The sequence below is a fragment of the Polistes dominula genome, unplaced genomic scaffold, assembly GCF_049000335.1.
Source record: "Polistes dominula isolate Pdom_NZ unplaced genomic scaffold, Pdom_raw_medaka contig_373, whole genome shotgun sequence".
Classification (NCBI taxonomy): Eukaryota; Metazoa; Arthropoda; class Insecta; order Hymenoptera; family Vespidae; genus Polistes; species Polistes dominula.
The window spans coordinates 4,589,010-4,611,005 of record NW_028300899.1 but is presented as its reverse complement, the minus strand read 5'-3'; the positions used below and the strand labels follow the sequence as shown (position 1 = coordinate 4,611,005).

At 31.3% G+C, this 21,996-nt stretch overlaps 3 protein-coding genes across 3 annotated transcripts; 2 read left to right on the top strand and 1 right to left on the bottom strand.

Annotated features, from left to right (window-relative positions):
• The first annotated feature begins 108 nt into the window (after positions 1-108).
• Positions 109-3,309, top strand: LOC107065445 (uncharacterized). The gene is made up of 2 exons (XM_015319140.2): positions 109-2,679; positions 2,939-3,309. The coding sequence occupies exons 1-2, from the start codon at positions 2,456-2,458 to the stop codon at positions 3,156-3,158; spliced, it is 444 nt and encodes a 147-aa protein (XP_015174626.2). The 5' UTR covers positions 109-2,455; the 3' UTR covers positions 3,159-3,309.
• Positions 3,310-3,446: 137 nt separating this feature from the next.
• Positions 3,447-5,187, top strand: LOC107065436 (cilia- and flagella-associated protein 20). Its single transcript, XM_015319127.2, has 4 exons — positions 3,447-3,758; positions 3,885-4,076; positions 4,430-4,662; positions 4,740-5,187. The coding sequence occupies exons 1-4, from the start codon at positions 3,675-3,677 to the stop codon at positions 5,182-5,184; spliced, it is 954 nt and encodes a 317-aa protein (XP_015174613.1). The 5' UTR covers positions 3,447-3,674; the 3' UTR covers positions 5,185-5,187.
• Positions 5,188-5,735: 548 nt separating this feature from the next.
• Positions 5,736-6,968, bottom strand: Taf9 (TBP-associated factor 9). Its single transcript, XM_015316781.2, has 3 exons — positions 6,708-6,968; positions 6,151-6,600; positions 5,736-5,904 (listed from the first exon to the last, which is right to left on the bottom strand). Exons 1-3 carry the CDS (start codon positions 6,844-6,846, stop codon positions 5,759-5,761), a joined length of 735 nt encoding a protein of 244 aa, XP_015172267.1. The 5' UTR covers positions 6,847-6,968; the 3' UTR covers positions 5,736-5,758.
• Between the last annotated feature and the right edge of the window lie 15,028 nt (positions 6,969-21,996).

Below are 21,996 nucleotides of genomic sequence, written 5' to 3'. Positions count from 1 at the left end.
GCATTTACTATTTCGCGCGAGCGCGACAGAAAATATCAATATATCCGAGCATGGTTGCTGAGCTACTCTTTCTCTCTTTCTCTTTCTCTCTTACTCATTCTCCATCCCCTCTTCCTCCTCTTAATCTTTATATCATTATCTTAACAAATTACCCTTCGTTTTCCCTTCGATCTTCTCTCTCATTGGCTACCATTAAAATTTGCGCATGCGTTATTTTCATATATTCCAAGAATTTAAATTTCAAATATTTCCTCGGAGAACTTTATGTTTAATTATTACATTTGTTTATATGTGATAGAATTTTTTTCTATCAGTTTAATATTATCAATATAATATAGTTAATTAATATGAATTTAATTAAATATAATATTCTTATAACATAATAAAATAATCGATGTAATTTGTATATATCCTCGTATGCGTCGTATATAATTATTCGATTTTATTATTTGTTGATTTATTTTATATAATAATTCTCTGCAAAGTACTTATATATAATATTATAGGCTTCAACAAGTAATTACGTATAGAATAATGTGTTAATTTCAATTCATATTTCCAAGTTTTTAATAGCACGTCACCGAGCATAATCGAAAGTTTTAATCTTCCGTAGATAAATTGAAAATGATTATATCATTTGTTACAGTTGGATTTTTTTTTATTGATTTATTTTGTTTCCTCTTTCATAATAAAAATTAAAAATAAATAAAGATACGCGGGGGATGTGATGGAATTAAAATACAGGGTGGTATGATAAAGCTCACCAAGGATGCGGAAAAAAAGTTGAAATTTAGTTCTACGAAGCGTAGTAGAATTAAATGTATCCCATATCTTTTTAATACCTAAATATACATTATGAAATATTTTTTATATCGTTGTGAAAAATAATTATTACTCGAAACAAGACGGTTTACAACAGCCTTGAGAGATTATTTATATTTCTTCTTATAATTAAATATTTAAATAACATTTTATTTTGTTTATAATTCATCATATGTGATATAAATTTTCTATTAATTAATATGAAGCTAATTTGTTAAATTTTATAAGAATACAATTTTCATGGTATTTTTTAAAATTCCATATTTTAAAGAATAAACATTTAACAATATTACAAAATTCTATAAATAATATCTTTTGTATTTATCTGTATGATTTAACTTTCATAAATTAAATCGTTTAACAAAATGAATGTAAGAGATATTCATCATCTTGGTCAATTTGATTTATAGAACACCCTATAGTTAAAGGCAATATATGAAGACATTAAATAAAGGACTTTTGAATATCCTCGAAACATTTCCTCTTCCACTTTCTTCGTTGAAATGCTTTCGTGTCTCGAGTCCATTCTCTTGAAACAATCGTTGTGCGATAAAGGCTTAACTACAGTTTCGATAAAGTACACCACGCGTACGTTAATTAAATTCGTTCCATCTGTGCACTTCAATTTTCTAACTGATGGTCGTTTTTGTTTGACGATCATTTATATTTCATATTATTACCCTCGTTAAATTATTTTTACAAACTATGTCATAGTTTTCACATAGTTTGAATTTGCACGTAGGTGTGTTCATGTATATGTAGGTGTGTTTATATAAGTATGTTGGCTTAAATCAAATAATTCATAAATTAATTATAACATTATTAAACTTGTAACGTCAATTTTGAATTTCTCTTCTTCAATCATAATTTTATACTATAGTTTACTATCATTATTTTCATATTATATTTTATACAATTTTAATAATAATTTTTTATATATGTAAAAAGGAAGGATTTTTCTCATGCTAGATCCAATTCTAATCGATTTAAGATATTTCTAACATAGTCAGTAAAATTATTTTTTCGAATACGTAAACTTTGAATTTTTCTTCACGAATCATTTCATTATATTACAATTTGTATAATCTTCATTTTATATATTTTATTTTAAATAATTTTAACGTAGAAAAAATGTAATGTAATTTTACAAATGTAAATGGAATAATAAATGTTCGTCATGGTAAAATCGAGTAACTTCTTCGATTCTAATCGTTCGTTCTTTCGTTCATTCCCTACGATTCGTCTAATATTTTTCTAATCGTCGTCAACGCAACGTAACGTAATATCTCGTGATTAAGTAGAAATAAGAATAAACCGAATAATCTCACTATTGGTTCTCCTAGAAACCAAATCGATATTCGTACGAGGCACAGGGGCTCACTTCGTAACAGATCTGCCAACTTTCATTGAAGTCGTCAGTCTTGCTTGACACGCGCCGTGATTTGTGAATAATTTCAACGACTTCAAAATCTTTTTTTTTCATCCATTTTTTATATTTCCTTTTTTCCCTTTCTTTTTATCTCCTTTCAAAATTTTCCGACAAAGAGATCGAAATTTTGTCCGATAATAATCCTCTTTCGAGAGAAAAAGAGTAAAAAAGTAAAAGTAAAAGTAAATAAATTTAAAAATAAAAATGAATAAAACAGTTAGCACGAGGAACAATTTGTTCCTTAGAAAAAGTGGTGAAACTATTTTTAGTTACACAGATGAAGAATATCTAAGAAAATCTCGTTATGAACAGGAGATCAAGCAACGTTTTAGGAAATATCGTTCAAGACATATGAAGCTGTTTCCTGAACTCTATAGAAGCGACGTATCGATTCATCCCAGTTACACAAAGCTCAAAAATCTACCTTAGTAAGATTTAATATTTAATTACAAAAATATAAATATTTAATAATTATTCTTTTTTTTTACATTAAAATTATATCATTTTTCATCAATAATAATATCTCAAATATTAACTTGAAATATTAAAAATAAATCTTGATAAATCTAAAGATAACGTACAACAATTTACAATACAATAAATAAATAATAATAATTAATTACATTTGATTTGAATTTTCTTTCTTATCTCTAATCTTTTTACTTTTTATTTTTTTGTTTACCAAAGTCACGTCATTTGCCGTCAGCGTTTGCAAAGGATCAAGAAACAAATATCACGTCAACTAAATCGTGAGATCATGCATTTTGCGATGATACAAATGTTTGCCCTAGATAGCATAAGGATCGATCGAATTTTTAGCGTTGGAATGTCACCGAGGATCACGATCGTGCCAGATTTTGCAACTGAAAAGGAACGAAGACGTATTGACGAGATATTACGTTATTAATAAATAAATAATTAATAGCATGCGTGCGTGTGTGCATATATATACATAGATATATGTGTATATACATTTATCGAATATCTATCTTTCGTGTCTATTGCTATGAATCAGGTAGACGTACAGATTGCAAGAATAAATGACCTTTATAAACTAACAATCGATTACTCGTTATTCAAATTCAATTATATTTATCATTAAGCGTACTTTACTCTTTACCTTGATAAACAAGTTGCCGCCTACATCATCTTTTTTTCTTCACAATTATTCTTTTATATAATACGCTTATTAAATGACATTTTTTCCTCCAACACATTACTCGTAATCGGTCATATTTAATTCATTTTTATTCACTCCTATGCGTAAGTTGTTATATTCAGTCAATTATAAAAATTGCTTCTTCGATTATTTTAATAAACAAAGAAAAATTAATATAATTTGAGATAAGTATGAAATATCGTTGACATTGACACGTTCTCAATTGATGATTTAAAATCACCTCAGAGATCAAAAATATTCAAAATGTTTCGTAATACCTATCAAAAAGGATTTTTTACAATTTTATACAGCTGTGGATCAGCTCCTTTAGAATTGTGGGGCATGCACGTGAGTTTATTCGTTTTTTTTTCTATATTAATTTTGTTATAAAGTACGTATATAAATAGTTAAAGAAATCTTCTTTATTTACGTTACGCATTAATGAACAATCTTATTAAAGTAAGATACTGTTAGGTAAAGAATGGATATATACGAAGAATCATTGACGATGAGGTAAAATCATTAGTGTTGGAATTAGCTGGAACTAATGTGGCAACAACCTATATTTATTGTCCAGCAGATAAGAAAAAAGTTCTTGGAATATCATTACCATTTTTAATAATGATTATTAAAAATATGAAACGATATTTCACCTTTGAGATAACCGTAAGTTTAATTTAATTTTTTAATATTATTTTTTTCATTAATTTTTACATATATTTCGAGAATCTAAGAAAAGAAAATTTATTATTGTAATTACGTTCTGTGCCAAGTCGTTTCAGTTTAATTTTTCATTTAGGCCATTTGATGTTTTAACACATTAAATAAATATGTCGGCGTATACCACCAGTGGTACATACGGCCTGAATGGAAAATCTCACGTGTATCAAACGTGATACACATGGCACGGAACGTGTTAATCGTAATAATTGTTGCATAAATATAAATTAATTGTTAATATAATTTACATTCGTTATTATAATTAATTATAAATTAATAATTATTTCTTTCTTTTTTAGATTCTCGATGACAAAAATATGCATAGAAGATTTCGTGTAAGCAATTTTCAAAGTACCACTAGAGTTCGTCCATTTTGTACTACAATGCCAATCGGTTTATCCAATGGTTGGAATCAAATTCAATTTAATTTAGCAGATTTTACACGGCGTGCGTACGGCACTAATTACGTGGAAACTACGAGGATGCAGATGCACGCCAATTGTAGAATTCGACGAATTTATTTTTCATCAAGGTCGTTATTTAATATCATAATTTGATAAAATATAATTATTAACATGTTCTATTTTTTCTTTTCATTTTTATAAATAGATTATATAATGACGAAGAATTACCAGCTGAATATAAATTATTTTTACCAATACATCAAAGGAAATGTGTTAGAGAAAAAGTTGATGTTAGAAAAATTAGTAAACATGAGAAACCAGAGGTGGAAGAACCACCAATATTATATAAGAGTCTATCTGATGAAATTGTTAGCGAAGAAACTAAAGAGAAAAGAGTAGATGATATCGAAGTTCCATCGGAAGTTTCAGTACCTTTAGAAGAAAGTGAGGTTCCTGAAACTAAAATATCAATGGAAGAAGAAATAGAAGGGGTTGAAGAATATGATGTAGAACATGAATTTGAAATTGATGACAGGCATATCTTTGAAGACGAAGAAATTGCAATGAAAGTTGCTATGGCAGCTGCTGAGGAACATGAAGATGAGGAAGATCTTATCTTGGATGAAATAATTATGGAAGATGAAGGCTAATTACAATAACATGTTATTGAATAATTAAGATTTTAAAATAAAGCTTGTTAAAGCTTTTACTTTATAATTCTATCTTATGCACTATTTTATTTTAATATGATACAAATTTTGATATTAAATTAACGATAACAATATTTGTAACATGATAAGCTTTATATGTTTTGTGCTATTATAAAAAATTAATATTAAATACTTTACATACGTATTATCATTAGGTATACGAAGTTATTGATGAAGTTGTATTTTTTTGGGTTCATTTATAAAAGAAAAATATTGATAAGTTATTACATAAGCTAATTAAAAAAAAGTAATGTCTAACGATAAGCTATGCAATCTTTAAAATATTTTTAAAATTTAATTAATTAAATTAATTTTTTGTTATATTACTTATAATTAATTGTTTCTTTTTTAATTTAGTTAAGAAAATAAGACAATTAATACTTATCTTTTCTAATAAAATTAAATATAAACAATTAATTTTAAATATATACAACAATTTATGTACTTTTTACTATAACAAATATGAGTAAAGCAAAAAGTACAAATTTTATGTTATATCGATAACTAAGTATTGTTATGAAACATCGTAATCATCATCTTCCCTTTTTCTTTTCAAAATATCATCCGTTTCCATTTTGATAGGTGGCAAAGTTTGTCCAGATGAAACTTGTATTTTTGGTTTCGCCACCTGTGCTTTCACAGTGGCTGTCCCTGTTGGTGCTATAAAAATAAAAAAGTAAATTAAAAAGAGTACGTATAAAAATGGTATATATCTTAATGAAAAATTTGTTTAATATAGAAACAATACATTTGATCTCACATAATCGTGCTCTCAATGAAATGTGGTAAGACGGGACAGTTGAATGGGATTGAAGGACATGAAAATGGTCTAGGAAAAATGTATAATTGCATATTACAATCTTAAACATATTCTATGCGTATTAAAAAATTATAAAATTATCTTACCGGTTGAGAATTTTAATACAGGCTTTGGTATAGAAATAGACTGTGTTCTGGCAACGGTGGTCAAAGTACCCGGTCTTTTAACGATTGAAAGACCAGTCTTATTTCCTTCTACTTTGATTCTTGATTGTCCTCCAGATATATTATTGCCGACCAAAGAGTGAAGTGGCTTTGTAACAGTTTTCTTAGTAGCATTCTTTAGTTTATAATTAGTTGCGTTTAAGCAAAACCTATCCGGTGGCAATCTCAAACCATTATTTGGCTTAACGAATGGTAATGGTACAGTATTCTTGGCACGTGCTACATCCAACAATACATCCCTCGGTGGTGGATTAGTGAAAGAACGTTCTAATTGCATTTTAACAGCCAATCTTACATCATCTAAATCGATGAACTTCTTTTTTGCATGATTAGCATATACTCTGCTATCGTCTAATATACAGGTAACATAACCTAAAACCACGTTACGTTCGAAAAATGAAATTGTATATTTCTAACATTACAAATGAATACAATTATGAATATAATTATTAATTAAGAATAAATACTTAAATACTTACGATATGTGAATTCAAGTAATTGATTAATAACTTTCGGTTCATAGTCCGTAATTCCCATATCTTTCATGATGGACATAATAACTTGGGCATCTTTTGGAATGTGTTTTACGTGGCTCATTGTTTTAGATTTATCAGTCATTTCATACGAACGAATAACTACTGCGAAAATCGCATTATATTTTAATTAAATGTTATAATAAAATACTTTTACTAAATCAACTACCACGATGCTACACATAAACAACCACGAATGATCTAGAAATGTTTAACCGCTACTAGAGGCGCTCATGTCGATAACACTAACACCATCTATAGTAACTATCGAAGACGATTCAAGTGAGAAATCCTATAATGTGTTCAGTAGGTAATAAATAAAAAATAAATAAAAACAACATGTGTGCAGATCACACGTGTTAGAAGTAAAATCTTCGAAAAACTAAGTTTTTTTACAACAACATTACATACTTTTAATTATAACGATTCTCATAGATTATTAAATTATTTCTTTATATTTATCATTGAATATTTTTAATAAAATATCAAAGTGGGTAGGTACCTCCAGGTGGCAGGTACTTCCTGGATCTTCAGAAGCGGTTACCTCCTCGTGGTTAGACCTGGGCAATGGATATTATTTTTTATGTAATGTTTATCATGTGTTTTATAGTTTATATATTCCATGGCAAATGAAATCTAGCTAAAGACGACTTAATTTGAAACAAAAACAAGAAATATTAATAGTTTTAAGGATTAATGCATTTTCATTTAAAGTTATTTTCTTTCGGATAATTTTTATCCGTATATATTTGTGCTTTTTTTTTAACTTTTTTTAACACAAAATTCTTGTTTTTATTTAACTTAAATTTATATAATACCAATTATATATATACTATGTTATTACTATTAATTTTTATTTCTTTTTTTTATAGATAGAAAATTATATTTTGCATTTAATGCAGCGCATAGATAAATTCGAAATAACGTGAGGATCTCCAAATGATGTAATAATCTCCAAGTGTTGATACCTTGTAATCGATATATTTTTCTTTATTAAATTTTTCATATAATTTTGAACAATTTACATATTGTCGAGTTAATGGTCTCGAGTAGATACGTGTTTTGCAATGTTAAATTATTTCAATTACGTTTAGTTTTGTCAAATATCATTTATCATAAAATTTGATAAAGTAGTTGATTTAAATAATTTGAACATTTAGTTACCTTCGGCATTTCTATATTATCAACTGTAAAACTTTGTTCTAAGACCATTCTAGTTTTCTATGTTACCGATACACTAGAAAACCTTAGTTTCATCAAACTCCACTAGAAGATTATTTCAAATAAATTTTTGTCTTTACAGGGAGCATCGATTTATTTTTTCAATATTATAATAATAATAAAAAAAAGAAAGAAAAAAGGGAATTCGTTATTTCTATTTTATTTTATAAATAATATAATAAAATAACATTTCTCATTTGGTATAAGAATTTTATTTAATTCAACTCACTGTATATACATGTATCATAAATACGGAAAAATACATGGGCAGGATGATTAAAGAGAAACCAAAAAATTAAAAACTGGTTGAGAACCAAGAAGAATGGTCAACCTTTTTTTTATTTAATTGAAAGTCAAAGGGTAACTAGGTGCACATTTTGCGGTCCAAGTTAGTTTCTCTCGAGTGGACAATGGTCATCGGTGGGTCTGTGAAAAATAAGGGAGATAGAATCCCCTTTTCGATGATGGACCAGTTTTCTGTTGCAGGAAGTTACACAGGAAGAACGTCAGGATGACTGCAGGATATGCATAGGTGTCAAAGGTTAACTGGATTCATTTGAAGACCCATAAGCTTGCGTATAATAAGGTGGACAGTGGACATCACAGCATCCCCCTTTTCGTTTTTTTTGATGGACCAGTTTTGAAACGGCCCACGTTACTATAGAAGAATTCTCAACAGGATTCTGGGACCCAGGCCAGGACCTCGGCACGCGAACGAACAGGTTTTACATGAAAGTAAAAGAAAGAGAGAGAGAGAGATAGTCACGAATCTGTTGACGACGGAAAATAGATCGTGATCCAGATCAGGTGAAAACTGGTCCACTCTTGTGAAAGCTCCTTTCATTTCTTTTGTAAACTATTCAAATATCGTAGATATGTTTGGAGATCAAAGTTCATAGAAATTATTTTCAATGGTTACACCTTGCTTTATAAAACTAACAATTAAACTTGTTAAAACGTAAACATATAATTAAATGACAAATTGCACAGGAGTCTAATTCTATTTTTTTTTCTGATTGTTCTTTAATTTATTTGATAAGAAACACATGAAGAAAATATTTCTCTCTAAACGACATTTTTAACGATTATAATGACATACGACGAAAAGAATTCGGTTTTAGAACTAAAGAAAGAAAGAAAAGAAAAAAAGAAAGAAAGAAGAGGGAGAAAAGAAAAAAAGAAGTGCTCTGAACGTTCAATCAAAAGGATGCGAAACAAAGGGCCGTTGACATGTGTGTCACGTGATACGCTGAGACCAGCCCACATTGGCCACTTCTTTTACCTGTCCATCACTCGGTTGCATTTCTAAAGAGGAAGTCTCGTTTGAAAGAGGACATTTTACGTCGTACGCGAGTTATTGTGTTCACCTTTTATCGTTCCTTTCTTGAGTACTTTTCTAATATACACATAGGTACATGCGGATTACGTACTTGCATAGGTAATACATATATATGCGCATACTTTGAAACGGATCAAAACGAATATTAGATCGATCATGTAGAAGAAATGGTAAGTTGGATTTTTGCAAAAAAAAAAAAGAAAATTTCTTTTTTTGTACTTTTTCCATATCACTTTCTTGCACCGTTAACGCATGTCCCTTTCTCTCTCTCTCTCTCTCTCTCTCTCTCTCTGTGGTTCTCTTTCTGTTTTTATCGTAAAAGCTTATTTTTCGCAAAGAAGAAGGAAAAGTTTAACCGCGCTTAAGAAGCGTTTTCTCTCAGTTGGTATCGGTAACGAGGTCGACTCTCTCTCTGCTTCTCGACACTCGAATGGAGTATGAGGTATTCTCGTAGACGCGTGGTATTACGGGGACACCCGTATATAGGGAAGGGCGTATTTGTTTTACTGCCTGGCTGCCGGCATTGGTTGAGAACGTGCTCCGCATTCTTGAAATCGTGCCACCCTTGTTACGGCATAGACTGTACTCCCAATGCTATTCTTACCCCTTCTCACCCCTAACCAACCAACTTTCTCTCTCTCTCTTTCTTTCTTTTTTTCTATTGCGTAGATGTACCGGTAAAAGCAAAAGGACCACCGTCGCCATTCCATCTTTTTTTCTTTCTTCTCTCTCTCTTTCTTTGTTCTTTTCTTTCACTGATCATAAAAATTCTTAACTGTAATATCTTTGTGATAGCTGAAACACACAGTTCCTTCCTTCCTTCGTAGGGATACGTTTCCATTGGGATGGGATAGTAGATCACTGGCTATAAAAATAGAGATACAGAAGCAAAGTATTAGGTTTATATCTTGTTATGATTAAAGTTAGTTTTTTTTTTGGATATGAATTTTGTAAAAATGTATAATAAAGGGAGTACGTTTTACTGATTATTAACAAAAATATATAGAAATGTTCTGTATTAATATTCTGTACAAGGGTTAATATATCATTTTCGGCTTAATTTTTTTAAACAAGGCTAAATATTTTACTGTCCTATTTCAGTCCTATTTCAAAATTATTTCATTCGTGTTTTAAATGCAACATCTGATATGAATATTAATTTTGATTAAAGGTTATATTATTAAAGTATGTAATAAAATTTTTTTTATTGTATTGATTCTTGATTAGAATCATTTTTTGGGTGACTTTTATATAAGAAAAAGTAGTTCAATGATCACGATAAAAAAAGAAAAACTAGATAAGTCCTATTTCTATATCGGTGGTTACTTTGCCAGTGTTTAAGATGAAACATCTGATAGACACATTATATCCATAATAGGTATATTACTTTTCAATAAAAATTTTCGTCTAACATTATCGAAGTATAATATTCTTTTATAGTAAACTCATCGTAAAATAAAACATTTCTTTATGAACGATTTTTAAATCGTCGATCGTAGTATCGTCTTCGTCGTCGTCGACAGCTGGAGAATCTTTACGTTTGATAATAGCTATCAGTTTCTCATCTAAAGTATCTAACGGTATATCGTCGTATATCTGATTTACCGATATATGTTGCAGACTTCTCTCGAAAGAAAGAAAATAAATATAAAAAGAGAGAGAGAGAGAGAGAGAGAGAGAGAGAGAGAGGAAGAGAGGAGAAATCGTATTCTGGACCACTAACGTCGTCGACCGCGAATTTGAGGAGAAGTAACAGGGCTAGAGGAAAAAGGATGGAATGTGAAAAATATAGAAAGAAGAAAGGAAGAAAAGAAAAGAAAAAGAAATAGAGAATAGTCCAGCATTCCGTGGATCCTAATTTACGGCTAGGATTTCGAACGTTTATGTCTTTCCGATAAGGTCGTTCTCACGGATGCAACGCATTGCACGGGTGGATTCTTTTTCTTTTCTTTTCTTTTTTTTTACTTTTTATTTTTCTTTTTCTCTCTCTATTTTTCTCTTACACCTATACACTCTTTATTTCTTTCCTCGTGTAGTGATGTCAGCGAAAAGTTCGTCTTCCCAATACCGTTAACGAGATCGACGAAACGACGACTGTATCGATTCGAAGAATATAAGAAATCTAACCTCGTAAAAATGTTAACGATCTTTCGATGATATCTTTATCATCTTATACACATACACATAACAAATATATATTATAGTTTCTTTTGAAAATAATTATTAAATAAACGATAAAGGTTCTCTTTTTTTTTTTTGATGTGAAAACTTCTTTAGAAGTTTATTGAATCTTATCAAATATATTTGATGCTTTTGACTTTCTTTCTTTATTTTATTTTTCTTTTTTCTTTTTTATTTTCATACTCAATCAATCCCGGATATCGATAATATTTATTTAAAATAGGGAACCACCGGAGATGCGATAAAATTGGAAATTTCTACTCTTTCCGTCCACGCGATAGTAGAGGGTGTTAAATTCTCTGTGAGATTCGATTGGCCAACGTTTGGCGGTGGGCATACATTTCCCGTCCGGAAGAAACGGTATGATGGGTTCCTTCATGTTATTTCTTTCGCGACCAACACCTTTTTTCTTATTTTCTTTTTCTCACGTTTCTCAGACTTCTTCTATCTCTTTACACGCGTAACTTGAATTTATTCGTAAAAATTATTCACCATCAAAAGTATAGTATCAAATGAATAAATTGAAATTATATTTTCAATACGATTTGTGTTTTAATTTTGATTGATTTATCTTTGAAGAAAAAAAAAGTATAAAAAGATTGGATTGAATTTAAATGCCTAAATATTATTAACCAATCATATTCCAAATTTGGATTATGAAATAAAACGTCTCATTTCTGTATTACATTTAGAACGGTATATATGTAACATGTAGTAGTATATAATGCGTTTGAAAATTGAGGAAAGATGGTCGATCGACGACCTCTCTCTCTTTCATTTATTCAAAAGCGACATTCGAAATCGTCGACGCATCGTGTGGTCTGTGACCTGATAATCGGATAAAGCTCGTTAATAATTGCAGAACTGCTTGACTCCCTTTACGATTGGCCGACACGATAGTAACCGAAATATTCGTACGTATTTTCTTCGATCCGATTCGAGATAAGGTAACATTTCTTATAATTCTCTCAATAGTATTAAATTTTTAATGAAATAATAAAAAGACAAAAAATAAAACGAAAGTTTAATTTATCAATATAGATAAAGCAAATATAAATCCCTTAAGTTGCACAACTCGAGTTAACTCGAGCGGCGTTGTATTACGTTGGGCCAAAATTGTTCCTTAAGGGGTTAATTATTATTTATTATATTATTTCTTTTTGTTTTTTTTTTATTTATTTTTTCTCTTACTATTTCTTCCTTTTTCTATTTTATTGAGAATAACTCTCAATCTACTTTGTAGAAGAAATATTTATTGGATCGGATAGATTTTAACGTAATCGAAATTCCAAGGAAACGGCGCGTAACCAACAAGCAACATCGACGTTTGAAAAAGTATCGTCGTTTCGTGTCTTTTTACTTTTCGACCACTATCCCCTTTTCCTCGATAAACTTGTGAAGGGTAGGGAGTTAGAGAAGAAGAAGAAGAGGAAGAGGAGTAAAAGAAGAAAAGTAGTAGTAGTAGTAGTAGTAGGAAGAGGAAGTAGGATGGTCAAAATTTATAGCGTCTTTGCGAGCCTGTGAGGAAGAAGAGGGTGGGAAGGGATAAGGTGGTGGTGGCGGCCACCCCTCAGACTCAATGTTTTCTGGAGGGAAAGTCGGAAGTCGAGTCGAACCCTGGCCAGGACTAGCCGTATCCCATACGTCTTCCTAACAGACTGGATAGATTTGGTCTCGACTGTTGGAAAATATAAAAATTCTCTAAATTCAATTCAATTATTTATCAACATTTTTTATCATACAATTTATTTTTGACACATTAATCATAATTATGAAATAAATTTGGGCTATTAAAAATTGTTCGTTTTATGGTTGAACGTTTTTTAAAAATTTTATAGTTGGACAATACGTAAACGTTATCGTCTAGATTTAGTTGGACGAGTACGGGTCCCTCCATTTTCCGAATGGACTTCTGACCCCACCATCCCTACACGTTCGTGACTCTCGGGGATGCTTTTTATTAGACTCTGGTAGGATCAACCGATATATATATATACACGTTCCTGTGATCGTATATGTATATGTGTGTGTTTGTTTGTCAGTATGTGTATATGGATTTATAAATGTGTGTATGCGTGTTGTGTTTGACTCGTACGGGCCTGTTCCTATACTGAACCAGTAGTGGCCATGTTCGGGACGAAGGGACGACCCCATTCGCTAAATTAACTGCGTTAGATCCGGACCTTGGAATTCTTTACGCTTTCGTCGACCTTAGACCGGCCATTTTACGCAGTTTATCTCGAAAACTTACATCCCTCTTTCTCTATCTCTCTCTCGACACCCTTTAACATTCCTTCGTATTTGACTTGTAATACATGAGATTGAACTTTTCTTCCTTTTTTTCTGTTAATCGATAAACAGGACTTTGATGGTGTTTAGGGTATTTATTTGATATTATGTTTGTTTAATTGGTTAAAAATATGTATTTTTTTTACATAAAATCGTGGGTGCTAATTAGTGTTGTTAACTTTTTTTTGAAGTAAAAACAAATGTTTTTAAATGTTTTTTAATTCTATGATCTTATGTTAATTGTTAAAAAAAAAAAAGTTAAAATTAAAAGAACGTAAGAATGATCGGAGCTTATATTTGATAGTTTAAAAAAGAAAATAGATAAGTAAAAGAGAAAGAAAAGAAGAATATAAAGTAAGTAAAACGCGTGTTAAGTTACCTTGAAGTTTTTGAAAGTAGAGAAAGTGTATAATGCGAGAGAAATTTAAGTAACGATTTCCTTAAGAAACTTCCGCGCGACGAGACTTTTAAAGGCGACCGCCCAAGATGGTGTCTTAATCGAGTCGCTTATGTTTGCTAAATCTTTCATCGTGTTTTCTTAAAGAGCTTGCAATAAAATGAGAGCGAGCCCCTGAATGAGGAAAAAAAAAAGAAAAGGAAAGAAAAGAAAAAGAAAAGTAAATCGAGTATGGATGTACTTCGTTTAAAACTAGAGACAAAGTATAAAACAATCGATTTAGCAGAAACCAGGACAACTTTTCAATGTTTCACTTTGCCAATATTTGTTTTAATTAATTACTTTATACAAAGGAACAAAAAAAATTTGCTTAAAATTATAACTCGATTATTTATTATCATTTGGATTAGGTAAAAACTTCGGGAAGAAAATATAAATAAAAAATAATATTAGAAAATATTCAAAATCAAAATTGAATACTAACATATAATATTTTTATGTAATTCGGAGTACAAACGATACAAAAAATTAATCGAATTATCAATTATAATGCACGTGTCAATAAAAATATATTTGTCATATCGTATAGAATCAAAAGATAATAAAAATTATCATACAATGAATTAGAAAAGTAGATTCTATCATAACATATACGAATAATTGGAATAGAAATATCTTGTAAAGAGAAAATTTCTCTCTCAACAAATTGTTATAAAATCATTTCGATCGCCGGTCCATCCTCAGGTGGAACATCCGTCTTTGATAACTTTCTGAATAGGTGATCACGTAAAACTGATTTAGCAATTTGCCCATTCCCTAGCGCCGCGATCTTAGTTCAAATTGAGTATAGTCCAAGTCTTACTCGGGTGAACCACTACTAATCCAATTCCCAAGATCCCAAGACGTTCTTGAGGGGGGGGGGTGGAAGAGAGGAGAGAAATGGAGAGGACGAAAGAGAGAAAGAGCAAACGAGAAAGGAGAGGAGAGGGAAGGGTGAGGGGTGGTAGGTGGTAGGTGGGTGGTTTGTAGATAGACGAAGATCGAAAGAGCTGGTGTCCTAAGTTAGAAAGAGAAATAGATAGATGGATGGATAGATGGATAGATAGTTGTAGGTGTATAAGTAGATAGATAGAGAGAATAACAAGTAAGAGAAGAGAGGAAGGAAAGATAGAATGAAAGAGAGAAAGACATAAAGAGAGAGAGAGAGAGAGAGAGAGAGAGAGAGAGAGAGAGAGAGAGAGAGAAAGATGGAGTATAATATCGCCTATGCAAATAGCCTTTGGACTTAGACCGACTGAATATACTTTAGGGTTGGCAGCTCGAGTTAGACCACGTACTAGCTTACTAGCCGCGTTCTGGGTTGAATTTCTCTTTTGCATGTTTCTCCTTCAAAAATTCCATCATTGAAATGCGTCCCCTTGTTATATTCTTCCTGTTACAAGCTACTATCGTGAATTACTTGACGAGGTACGAATGATAGTTTCTAATGTATATGTGTGTGTGTTCTTACGTCAGAATAAAGTCTGCTTGAGTAATATACTGAAAATTCGAGATTATAAAAGGTGTTGAATCGGAATTGTAAGATTTGTTTATCGATTTTTCATCTTCTACTTCTGCATGAATATATGTATGTATATGTATGGTGATTTGTTTGCACGTTGTTACATTGACATAGAATTTTTCTAATTTTACATATATTATGTTAAAAAGAAAATTAATAATTTATGTTAAAAAATTAGATAATAATATACAAATGTATATAGTTTATTTGTTTAATCATGTAACAACGTCATGATAAAACCACATTCTATGAGAAAATCTTTGACGTGTTATAAGAATTTATGTTAGACTTGAGATTATATTATTTGTATTGATACAAAATTTCATCACGGATAATAATGCTTATTATTATTATCGGACCTTAAATCGTTCTTGCCTTAAAAAAAAAATAAATAAATAAAAAAAGGGGATAGAGAAAAGAAATGAAGAAAACAAATGAACCTTTGGACGTGGGAGGATGCAAAGTAAAATAAAAACGTCGTTGTCGTTGGTAGTAGTTGTCGTCGTCATCGTCGTCCTCGTCGTCTTCGTCAATGTAGTGGTCGTTGTCCTCGTCGTTGTAATAAAGGGCGAGTGTATTTAAGAGGCGAGCTTCGAAACGGGGTGTACGGGGCGGCTGCAAAAGCACCGGTAGTCCGACTAAGTCTGCTCATGGTGGGGTGAGGATAAAGTAAAAGGGTAGGAGAAGAACAGAGAGAAAGAGTGAGTGAGAGAGAAAGAGAGGGAGGGAGGAAGAGAAGAGAGAGAGAGAAAGGGTAAGAGAGAAACATTAGGCTGGGTTTCCAGACGAGACGAGGGTAGGACGTTTGAGGTCAGTTCGGGGCGGTTTTTTCAACCCCCGGAGCGACTCGCTCAATACCCGGCCGCCCTACGACTGACCAATGGTCGGCCTCCAGACCCCACCACCTGTACCGGCTGACCAGCCAGACGATTGGACGAAAACCTCCCGAGGGATACTCTATCCGGCAAGGATACTCTCGGCCTGGATCCTCTAGACCCGCTAACTAACCGGAGAAGAGAGATTACGTACCGGGTGTACCTACCATGTTCAATTTTCTACCATTTTTTTTTTATTTCTCGACCTTGAAATATTCCTCTATTTCTTTATTACTTTTGTAATAAAAAAAAATTTTTTTGTAATAATATCTTTGTAATTTGTATATAGAATAAATGCATTTATCGTAGAATATAAATTCATGTTGTAATCGCGGTAATTAATTTAGGATTAAATATAAATTTATCTTAGATATATTATTGAATTATATTATGTTAATTTATGAGGATTCATTGTATATTTTATTTTAATATTAATGTCGGTAATTTTTAAAACACACAACGATCGATATTATCCGTTTGATTAGTAGGATTAAATTATTTTCTGTATTGTATATATAAATTTATGAGAATTTATTTTGTTTGAAATTAATTGACTCATATTAATGTCGATAATATTTGTATAAAACGATCGATTAGCACAATAAAATTATTTTATTTTTAGAATTTGTTGATACGAAAAAAGATGTGTGCAAGTAATCGAACAGATGATCAAAAGAATTCGTGGTAACATCACCCGCTAGATAGGATGAAATGGAAATCGTATAAGCTTGCTTCGATACGAACGTATGTCAGAATGTTTACGAATGTTATCAGTATAATAATAGGACACCCTATATCCCATCGAGAGAGAGAGAGAGAGAGAGAGAGAGAGAGAGAGAGAGAGAGAGAGAGAGAGAGGAGACGGTCGTCCCACTAGTTTGCTCAAGATGATATCGGCGTCTCCTTTTCGTTAGATTCCCGTCGTTACTAAAGCAGATGGGGGCTTGAAACTCTGCCAAAATTCAGATCAAGACGGTGACTTAAAGACACCTTAAAGTTTCCACTAACACATCGACAATGAAATATCTTATGTGTTAGGACCCAACAGAAAAAAAACAAAAAAGTTTGATGAGAAATAAGAAATGCTTCGAGGAGTAAAGGGTTCGTGAAGATTAATTGAAACTAATCAATAAAACTCTTTGGTCTTTTAGAAAAAAAAAATTAGAAATATCACTGATAATTGTCGTTGTCTTTTTATATGAGAAACATCAAAAAGTTTATCAAAGGAAGAAAAAGAAAAAAGGTTGTTCGTATCTTTTTGTAATATGGTCGTTTATTTTTCACTCTTTATGATTTCTTTTCTGATTTCTTAATTACTTCTCTATCGTAACTTCTTCCTAAAAAGCTTCCGCGAATTATGTTTTTTTCATTTTCTCATTTTTCTATCCTTCTTTCTTCCTTTCTTCTTTTTTCTTTTTCTTTTTTTTTTTGGCACAAGTATTACCCGAGGATATATTCTTTCCTTCCTACGGTTTTTACTCGTTCCCTGATGCAGACAGGAGTGGGTGGACCAGAGGGATGCACCCACGGGACCGGGATCAAAGGAAGAATTATCAGGGTTCCGAGCTCGGTCCGGGATTTGGTCCCGTAGGAGACTTACCACATGTAAATAAGGACAGAGCTTCTTCTATCTCTCTTACTTTCTCTCTTTCACTATCTTTTTCTCGCGTAAATAACATTTTTCCGATAGTTCCAGAATAAACAAGTATTCCAGCCGGTCCAGTAAGAGTCTTTTTTCGTTGTTCCTTTCTCAAATTTTTTCATTATCTTCATATAATATATATATGTATATATTCGTTCTAATTCGAAATGTTTCGTTCCGTGAACTTATTAAAAATATTTTTGTAAAAAAAGAAAAAGATAAAATGTTTCTCTTATATACATATGCAAATGAAACAATATTCCATAAGACACAACCCGGTTAAATATAAATATAATATTTACTATTTTTTTTTTTTTTACTATTTCGTTGTTGTTCTATCTTCAAAGCTTTTATCGAAAGCGCGATGACTTGAAACCAGAGTAAAATGCATGTAGCTTTCGGTGTGTCGGTTAACATTATACCATAATGATCTTCACCGCTGAATCTTACGGTATTGAAATAATAATAAGAGCGACGCGTCTGAAAACGAAGCAACATCGTCGTCGTCGTCGTCGTCGTCGTCGTCGTGTTGTTAAAAGAAAAAAAAATAACGTAGAAAGAGAAAGAAAGAAAAAGAAAGCAAAATAGTGTGAGAGAGAGAGAGGGAAATTTTTAATACATACTGGCCGGTGTACGTACATTTAAAAAACATGCCGAGCATCATCCTCCAACCCCCTTTTTCCTCCTCCTCCTCCTATTCCTCTTCCTCCCACCGCCAATTCTTTATGTCTCTTCTTTATCCCTTGCTTTTTTTCCCTTCTCTCTATCTCTCGAATGTGTTCGCGTAAAGGACAGACTAGAGGAGTATTTTTGTTTCCATCCCCTTTTTCTCTTTTTTTCTTTCTTTCTTTCTTCTTCTCCTCTCCCTCTCGTGCTATCTTTTACCTTTTTCTCTTTCCCTTTAGTACTTTTTTTCTCGCTCGGCCAGCATATTCGGTACGGTAGCGGTTCTACGTTTCAAAATGTATGCAAAAGACCGAAGCACCCCGCGCATCCTAACATTGTACACACGATCGAGAAAAGTTATCCTTTCGTCACGTATTTCTTACGAAGATATTTTATACAGTAGTAGTAGTAGTAGTAGTAGCAGTACTAGTAATAGTAGTAGTAGTAGTCATATTACTTCGTTTCTTTTTATTTTGTATTTTGCATTATCGTTTAAAATGTTATCGGTAACTATTAACATAGTTTTATTTGCATATTATTTTTATATCTCTAAGAAAATGTATTTATTATTATTATTATTTTTATTATTTCAATGGTTTATGTTTATTTGTCGATATGGTTATTGTAGTCAAATAGGGGATGTTAAAGGTAGATTTTAAACGGACTGTACTCGGGTCCGGTCGGCGTAGTTACCATCGATTCGTGGTCGCAACTGTTTCGTAGTTTAAAAAAGGAACGCCTCGAGTTGTGGGATGGAAAGACATCTTTTCCCGAACATATATTTCTGTTTGTCCAAGGGACCAAGATACCAGTTTCTCCTCCTGTTCTCTTTACAATATGAGGGTGTTTTATATCATCGTTTACACCCGCTGGACAGTTTCATAATTTTCTTCAATTTATTATTATTATTATTATTATTTTCTTTTATCTTATTTAATTATTTTTAAATTATTCTTTCATTATTTATAAACTGTATTACCCATTGCAACAAATATGATTATTTTTTCATCAAAATGAAAAAGGATAATTAATTTATATTATTATTTTTTTTTTCTATCTTTTCGTTCGTTTCATTTTATTCTTGTAATTTTTATTACATTTTTTTACTTGGAAACAAAGCTGTTTAATTAATCGTAAATATAAATTTAGCGCATAATTCAGATTATTTTTTAATTATCTTTATTTATTAATTAGATTTTTCTTTTTCTTTTTGATTTCTATAAAAGTTTCGTCTTTGAAACGAAGCAAAATTGTTTCATTGTAAAATAAAAAAAAACAAACAAGAAAAAAATAATTGTAATCAATGAGAATAATTCCCTTTTTTTGGATCATTAATTATTAAATCATCGATTTTATTAAATAAGAGAAACGAAAATATGTAAATAGACTTAGAGGGGGAGGGTTTGTCTTAATCATTTTTTACGATAGTATGAAAATCTTGTCGGTAACTGTACTTCGTGCTTAACCCGTGCTTCCGGGTACAGGGAAGTGGATCCACCTCTCTTGCATATTGATTTACGATAATTTCATTATTTTCTCCCGCCTTCTTGTAACAGATTAATGCCACTTTTGGACCATTTCGCGGTACTCCAAAAAGAGAGAGAGAGAGAGAGAGAGAGAGACGAAGTGAGACAGAGATAAAAAAAAAAGAGAGACCATCTCCATTTTCGATGACATTATTAAAATAATTGGATTAATTTGTAATCGTTTAGGTTTTAAATTTCGTTGATACTATATACCTATCGTATAAAATATATTAATTCGATTTAAAAGATTTATTTTAGAATTTTATCTCATTATACTTTTATCATTACTTTTACCTTTTTTTCTTTTTCTTTTTCTTTTCGTTATATTCGAGTTAGGAGTTAAAAAATGGAAGGACAAAGGAAATAAGGAAAGGGATGAGAAAGAAATAGATAGGTATAGGGATAGAGAAGGAGAAAAGGGAAAGAAAGCGGAACGAACCAAGGGGAACGACGAGAATTTTATTGGCTCTGACTTTGCCGCTCCCTAACGTCGTCTTTCCTTTTTGCTTCCCAGATTTTCATATGTTTTCATCCGCTCGGAAAATTAGGACGTTATATGCGAATCGGACGAAGAAAGTATGTAAGAAAGAAAGAAAGAAAGAATGAGTGAGAGAGAAAGAGTGAAAGGGTGAGGGGGTGGGAGTAAAAGATAGAAAGAAACTTTTTCAAGAAACGAAGGGTGGTGTAAGGTATCTCTTGTAGGATATCTTGAAAAACCGTAGGTACACGGTTATTGGCTCTTTAAAACGGGTTTATTGACTCTTACTTTGTAGTAACACATTTGTGTTATACGATATATCATATCGGTAAGAAAATCTTTATGAAAAGTGCCAATGTTGTGTGGAATTTTTCATATTAGTTATGATGGAAACATTCTAATACCGATTCGAGAAATATGCGCATTCATATATATAAAATTTTTACAAAAGATAAGAAAAAAGAAAAATATGTGGAAGAATAAGACGAAGAATGCGAGAAAAGGAAAGACTACGAGAAAAAAAAAGAAGAAGAAAAAGAAAAGGAGAGAAATATATTAAAAATGATTTCTCTGTGAGCAAACAAACAAAAAGGTGCATTTCAAAAAATAAATTTTTTTTTTAAATAGAATAGGACATAGGCTAGAAATTTACATATACTAAATAAAGTGTTGAAACTTTACAAACTTAACAAAATAGCATGGTTACACGTTTAAAATAAATGATGATCATAAACGATTATCATTAAAATTATTTTTGCTAAGAGGATGGAAAAAAATCAAATTTAAAATGACGTGGTAAAACAAAATAAAAGAAAAGAAATATGAAAAAGCCATTTAAAGAAAAGATAGTAAGAGAAATATAGATTTTTCTCTGGAAACCATGATCCTCTCTCTTTCTCTCTGCGTCATCTTGGAAGGAAGGAAGGAAGGAAGAAAGAAAGGAAATTCAAGGATTGACTTGGTTGGGACGACTTTCGACGTGGATACATTCGCCGCAGGAGGGTGCACATAAAAAACATATTTTGAGGTCTTGCCAGGAACGTGGCAGGGTGGACCTACG